At 52.7% G+C, this 7343-nt stretch overlaps 1 protein-coding gene across 1 annotated transcript in view; it reads right to left on the reverse strand.

Moving 5' to 3' along the window:
* The window catches only part of MMS22L (MMS22 like, DNA repair protein), a 134666-nt gene extending 127753 nt beyond the window's left edge, over nt 1–6913 (reverse strand). Inside the window, exon 1 of the mRNA XM_088472142.1 lies at nt 6644–6913. Within this exon, the coding sequence (XP_088328268.1) occupies nt 6644–6825 (182 nt within the window). The 5' untranslated portion in view covers nt 6826–6913. The remainder of the gene's footprint in view (nt 1–6643) is intronic.
* Between the last annotated feature and the right edge of the window lie 430 nt (nt 6914–7343).

The following is a 7343-nucleotide window of genomic DNA, read 5'->3' on the forward strand; positions in this document are numbered from 1 at the left end:
TTGGGAAGAAACTCGGGCCGAGTGCGGAGCACTGCCCTGTTCCCATAAAAAACCAAGAAAGGGGGTCTACAAGAAAGAGCCCCTAACTCAGAAACACGTCTGGCCGAAGCAATGGCCAGAAGGAAAACAGTCTTAGCTGTTAGCCATTTAAGATCCACTGAGCCCAGTGGTTCAAACGGCGGTCCTTGGAGAGCCCTCAGGACCACAGCCAAATCCCAAGGCGCCACAGGTGGAACAAAGGGCGGCTGAATGCGGAGAACACCCTGCATAAAGGTGCGCACATCCGGGATTGTAGCAATCCTACGGTGAAACCAGACAGATAGGGCCGAAACCTGTACCTTCAAAGAAGCAAGGCGAAGCCCATGATCTAGTCCCGCTTGCAGGAAGGCGAGAATCCGAGACAGACGAAACTCCCGCGGTGCATAACCTCTCGGTCGACACCACTGGAAGAACGTATGCCACACGCGATGGTATATCCTCGCGGAAGACGGTTTCCGAGCTCGTAACATGGTACGCACCACAGAGCTGGAAAACCCCCGGGACCTCAGCATGGCCGTCTCAACAGCCACGCCGTCAAAGACAGCCGAGTCAGGTCCGGGTGAAGGCAAGGACCCTGAGACAGAAGGTCCGGTCGTAGCGGCAACCGCAGAGGAATGTCCACGGACAGACCCTGAAGGTCTGAGAACCAGTGCCGTCTGGGCCACGCGGGAGCTATCAACAGGGGCGTCCCTCCTTCCTGTTTGAATTTCCGGATTACCCGTGGAAGAAGGGAGACCGGAGGGAACAGGTATGCGTACCGGAACGTCCACCGGACGGACAGAGCATCCACCAGAGACGCCCCTTCGTCTCTTGTGCGAGACCCGTACACCGGCAACTTGTTGTTGTGCCGGGACGCCATGAGGTCGATTTCTGGAAGACCCCACCTGTCCACCAGTAGTTGAAAAACGTCCGGGTGCAGGGACCATTCCCCCGGATGAACGTCCTGGCGACTTAGAAAGTCCGCCTCCCAATTGAGCACTCCCGGGATGAAGACCGCTGATATGGCCGGAAGATTGCGCTCCGCCCAAACCAGGATCCGAGAGACCTCTACGAGAGCCGCCCGACTGCGAGTTCCTCCTTGCCTGTTTATGTAGGCCACGGTGGTAGCGTTGTCCGACTGGACCTGCACCGGGCGACCCTGGAGAAACCGCTGTGCCTGCTGGAGAGCATTGAAGACCGCACGGAGTTCCAAGATATTTATTGGAAGCTCCGCTTCTGTCGGCGTCCACCTGCCCTGGAACAAGTGTGGACCCGAAACTGCTCCCCAGCCCCGAAGACTGGCGTCCGTTGTCAACAGGACCCAATTTGGAACCCAGAACGGACGTCCCTTGTTGAGGTGGGTCGTCTGTAACCACCACGTAAGGGACAGGCGAACCTCCTGGGTGAGCACAATCGTCTGGGACTTCAGAGACTGAGTCAGCCCGTTCCACTTGGACAGGATCAGGTGCTGCAGAGGTCTGGAGTGAAACTGGGCGTATTCCACCATGTCGAACACCGACACCATGGAGCCCAGTAACCTCATCGCCGAGTGTAAGGACACCCGGCGGCTGTGCAGACAACTGCGCACCCTTGACTGTAAAGCAGAGATCTTGTCCTCCGTCACGAAGATCCTTTGCTGTCCCGAGTCCAATAAGGCTCCAAGATGCAGAATCCTCCGAGACGGGATTAGAGTGGACTTCTGCCAGTTGATTAGCCAGCCGTGCCGTTGCAGCAGTGCAATGGTCAGGTCCAAGTGGCGTAACAGGAGCTCTGGAGATCCTGCCACCAATAACAGGTCGTCCAAATACGGCAACATGCGGACTCCCTGCAGCCGCAGAGAAGCCGCCATGACCGCCATCACCTTGGTGAAAACACGTGGTGCTGTTGCCAGGCCAAAAGGTAACGCCCGAAACTGGAAGTGGTCGCTGCTGATTGCAAACCTGAGGAACTGTTGATGGCGCCAAAGAATAGGGACATGCAGGTAAGCGTCCTGTATGTCCAATGACACCAAGTAGTCCCCAGGTTCCAGCGCCAGAATGATGGACCGTAGGGTCTCCATCCGAAACTTCGGGACCCGCAAAGACTTGTTGAGTGCTTTGAGGTTGAGAATCGGACGATATGACCCATTGGGTTTCTGTACCAAAAATAGATTTGAATAGAAACCCTGGCCCCTCTGGGAGAATGGAACCGCCACTATAACTCCAGCCTGGAGCATAGTGTGCAATACCTTCCGCAGCTCCGTAGCCTTGTTCCGGTCTGATGGGAGACCCGTGGTGAAGAAGCGAGCCGGGGGTCTGTGCCGGAAGGAGAGGGCGTATCCGTGGGAAACCACCTCCAGAACCCAAGTGTCTGTCGTAGTGGTCGACCAACACTGGGCGAACTGTAGCAGGCGGCCTCCCACCCTGGGATCCCCCAAAGGGAGGCCCGGACCGTCAGGCCGCAGGCTTGCCATCTGGCTTGGGGGCCGGACGTCTGGTACTCCATGCCTGCTTCCGGGGCTTGACCGATTTCTTAGGGCCAGCCTGTCGAGGAAACGACTGTGGTTTGGGCCTGCCCTGGGCCCTAGATGACCGAAAGGACGATGGTCCCGAACCAGAAGGAGCAGCGGCCGACGGGAGACAGGCAGATTTGGCTGCCGCCAGCGTGGCCACAATCTTATCCAGATCCGGACCGAAGAGAACTTCTCCGGTAAACGGCAACGCTTCCAGACCTTTCTTGGAATCTGCGTCCGCCTTCCAGGATCGCAGCCACAAGGTGCGACGAGCAGCTACCGCTGCTGAAGAAATTCTAGACACCAGAGTACTAATGTCTAGAGCCGCCTCGTTGATGTAGGTGGCCGAATCACGGAGATTGCCAATCAACTCCGCCTGATCGGCCGGACAGTCGGATTCAAAAGAAGCCTCTAATGAATCCGCCCAGCGCTCCATCGCTCTGGCAACCCAGCAAATGGCCATAGCCGGCCGTGCTGCCCCCCCAGCAAGGGAATAAGCGGACTTCAGGCAGATTTCTACCTTGCGGTCCGTAGCATCCTTAAGGGAGGACATGGATGGCATCGGCAATGTGGCACTACGGACAAGACGGGTCACGTGAGAATCCACCTGTGGAGGGGATTCCCACTTCGCAAAATAATTATCCGCGAACGGATAAGCCACCGCCAGGCGTCTCTGCGGCTGGTATCTTTTGCCAGGTTGTTTCCACGCCTCCTCTAAATGGTCCACCAACTGACCCGAAAGAGGAAAGACTGTGGCATCGCCCTTCACATCTTTGAAAAAGGCATACTTAGATTTAGCCGCTGGGGGAACTTCGTCCTCAATCACCAAGGCTGTGCGGACCGCCCGAATAAGTCCAGGAATATATACTTTGGACTTAGCATCAGCGTCCTTAGTATGGAGAGGTTCCTGATCGTAAGGATCTAGAATCTCCCCATCATCAGACGTCCCTTCGTCATCCTCATAAGGAGCGGACAGAGACGCCACCGGCCTTTTATGAGACCGCATCACAGACTCCCCTTGCAACACATCCGACAAGTGCTGTACAGAACTCGTCAGGGAGTTAACCCACGCTGGCTCCTGAGAACCCGGGAGCGGGGAAATAGGGAGACTGTGGGGTACCACCAATTGTCGTGGGAACCCCTGCATGGGTGACGACACCACAGACTGCTGGGACAAACCCATCGGAGTAAACGCGGGCTGCGGAGCTAACTGGCCCACTAAAGCTGTTAACGCCTGAGCGAAACAAGCCCAGGGCGGCTCCTGTACCGGTGCTGTAACCGTAATAGGCCGCGCCATGGACAAACACTGCCGGCAAAGGCCCTCCGCGCTACCCTCCCCCTCCGCTAACGGTACTTTGCACGTGGTACACTGTAGCCGGAGGGGAAAATCACTTTCAGACATGATGGCACCACGTATGTGACCTCTCTCACCAATTAAGTATTAAATAGGCGAGAGACCACCCTGCAGCACCGCACCGCAAGGGCTTTAGCAGAAAGAACAGGGACAGTAATAAAGCTGACAGTTTAGAGAAGAAAAGATTACAGGCAGCAGCGCTAGCACAGTCACATACAATGCAGAAAAATAACAATTCCTGCACTAACAGCGCTGATCACTCAACTACACAGACACAGGGCCTGGTAGGACACAGCGCTGCATACACAGACCTGACCACAGCGGAGGAGAGGTATGCGGGGGGACCCAGACCACGATGCTTCCGTCCAGCGCTTCCAGCAGCGTTCACCATGCGTTCTGGAGAAGATGGCCGCCGAGGAGCAGAGAGGAGGCTGGCCTGGGGGAGGAGCGCTGCCACAGGACCAGTCGGCAGCATGCAGAGAGGGCTGTGTGCAGCGGGGGAGGCGCCGGCTGTGAGACAGGGAAGGCGCGCTCCCCTGGCATGCATTTAACCCCTGGGACGCCGCAGCGCTACCGCTCTGCTGCGGTCCGCTGTCCCAGGGGGTAGTGGAAGCGCAGGTTGGTCGCCTGGCTCCACGCTGCAGCCAGTCCCCAGGGAGCCCCCTGCCTGGGGACTTAGGACCATGTGATCAGCGGGGACCCACCGCGGGACCCCGCTGCTTACCTCTGTCCCCCTTGAATCCGGCCATGGTCCGGAGCATCTGGGGTCACCGCTAGCTGTGACCCCAGACGCCCACCAGCATCCCCGGATCAGTACCGGCGTTCTGGTACCGGCGGGGTGTAGGGAAGACAGCATGGACGTCAGGACTGACTGTCCATGCTGTACATCCAGATGTGCAGCCACAGCTGCATGAAGAATAAGCTTCAGGGGCTCTTCTAGCCCCCACTCCAACAGGTGCACCCGACTCCGGCCGGGCACCAAACTAAACTGAGGTGCCTTGGCCCGGGGGCGGGGTATAGGAGGGGGACCTAGTGCATCCTGGGAGGCTGAAAACTTAACTCTTTGGTGCCCTGCGACTGACGTCACACCTATACCCCAAGGTATCCTGTGGATACCCTATGGACCCTGAAGTAGAAATAAAATTAACGAAAACGGGAAACTCCGAAGTTGGATTTGCGTAAAGTTACGAATTTTTCCTTCAAATAATTGTAAGACCCCCCCTAAAGTTGTAAAAACATGGGGGAACACTATGGGTACCCCCGTTTTAGCCTTTAATTGAAAGTCGGGGATTTAAATAGCCGCAGCAGGTGTTTTTTTTCCGCATTGAAGAAGTGATGCAGAAGAGCACTTAGGTATTTTTTTCGTTTTTTTAAGTGGTCCCATCAAATTTGGGGTACATGAAAATGGGTACTAGAATATTTTTAAGTCCCTAAAGTCAGTTTTTAAAAATTCTGCATTTGTGCACCTGCCGCTATAATTCTATTCTAGAAAACACCTGCCGCATACTTGCAGAATAGCCCTGAACCTATTTCCCTATTGAATATTCAATATGGGTGCGATAACATCATTTTTTGCGTTAATATCGTACTTTTTAACGTTTTTGCGTTAATATCACTTGTTTTAGTTTTACACCGTATTCAATTTCAAAGACTTATCGCAGTTTTGAAAAGTCTTTGATAAAAAACGGTGATAACTTTTCACCATTGAATAGGTGTCGAAAAAAAGTGCAGAATTGGGGTTTAGGGGTGCAGGCTTAAAAAAAATAGCCTGCACCCCTGAGATTGACATTTAAAAAAGAACTGTGTCAAAAAAAGTTTTAAAAAAAAATAGGGACACCCCAAAAAATGAATTTAAAAATTGGGGTGCAAAAAAAAAAAAAAATGGGAAAAAATTGTTAAACAATAGGGAAATAGGTTCAGGGCTATTCTGCAAGTATGCGGCAGGTGTTTTCTAGAATAGAATTATAGCGGCAGGTGCACAAATGCAGAATTTTTTAAAAATTACTTTAGGGACACCAAAATATGCTATTACCCATTTTCATGTACCCCAAATTTGATGGGACCATTTAAAAAAACGAAAAAAAATAACCTAAGTGCTCTTCTGCATCACTTCTTCAATGTCGGAAAAAAAACACCTGCTGCGGCTATTTAAATCCCCGACTTTAAATTAAAGGCTAAAACAGGGGTACCCATAGTGTTCCCCCATGTTTTTACAACTTTAGGAGGGGTCTTACAATTATTTTAAGGAAAAATTTGTAACTTTACACAAATCCAACTTTGGAGTTTCCCGTTTTTGTTAATTTTATTTTGAATACGGGGATAAGCGGGAGCGCGCACCATACCTTTACACAGCAAAAAACTCCGATATGAAACGTTAACTTCGCCAGGGAAGTTAACCTTTCATATTGAATACCCCTCTATAAGTGGGAAATCCAGGAGCAGAGCATTTTGTACCTGGTGGAAGGGATCACGTCAGAATGTCAGATGTGTGTATGTGAGTGTACAACTTGCACATATGCAAGATCACCATCTGAGGGCAACTAGAACAGTACATATGAGGGTGTGCAGCCACTGTCCCGTCACTGGGTATACCATAAGTACATCCGGATCAATGAACACATGTAACCCAAATGCAAAATAGGACATGGGAAACTGAATGGGATCTATCCACTTCCATGTGACATGTTCCCTCAGCAGCAGGAACAGCACACGGCACATCACCATACACCGCTATAATGTCACTGTATCATGTGGCATCGTGTCCGGGTTTCCACTCTCACCTCTTTAGGGCGCCGGTCATTAAGTAGGAATCAAAGGAGAACGTTTTCCCGCCATCTCTGCTGCTCTCCTGGGCACAGGAGAAGTGCGGCGGCCTGCAGTCCCCGCCGCTGCCCAGCTCCAGGCTCTCGGTGAGATACGGGGAGAAGGGCGGGGTCAGGGAGCCGGTGAACTCTTCGGTCATGGTGACAACGCTAGCACCCAGTCCCGTCTCTCTCTCCGGAGTCCGGACTCTATCCCCGCCCCCTACATCCACGTCATGGGGTCTACACTCTGTAACCAATGAGGCGCTCACCCTCCGGCATTGCCGGGCACGCTGATTGGCTGCGAAGTAGAACCGGGAGCGCGGGAAATGTCAGTATGTTATGTTGGAGTCCATAAAATAAGCAGCTCGCTGTGTAACCCGGTGTGAAACAAAGAGAGGAGTACGTCGCTTGGGTCACTCTGACGGGAACGGCTCCGTAGCTCGGTGACTGTGTAGAACACAATCGCTGCTGGAGTAGCTATGTAACTAGTGTCATATGTTCTAACCTGGACTTAATATGTATTAAAGGAAAAGCTAACGGTAGATCAGACAGTGATGCGTATTGAGGCCCTGTTAACAAGCGCCATTATGTAAGTGATTGTAGCATCATAATCTCAGCCTGATACTTTATGCTTTTGCATTGCAAACACCTTAATTGGTCTGTTATATTTTATCTG

Source organism: Taudactylus pleione, unplaced genomic scaffold, assembly GCF_031769625.1.
Source record: "Taudactylus pleione unplaced genomic scaffold, aTauple2 ptg000015l, whole genome shotgun sequence".
In the NCBI taxonomy this organism is placed as follows: Eukaryota; Metazoa; Chordata; class Amphibia; order Anura; family Myobatrachidae; genus Taudactylus; species Taudactylus pleione.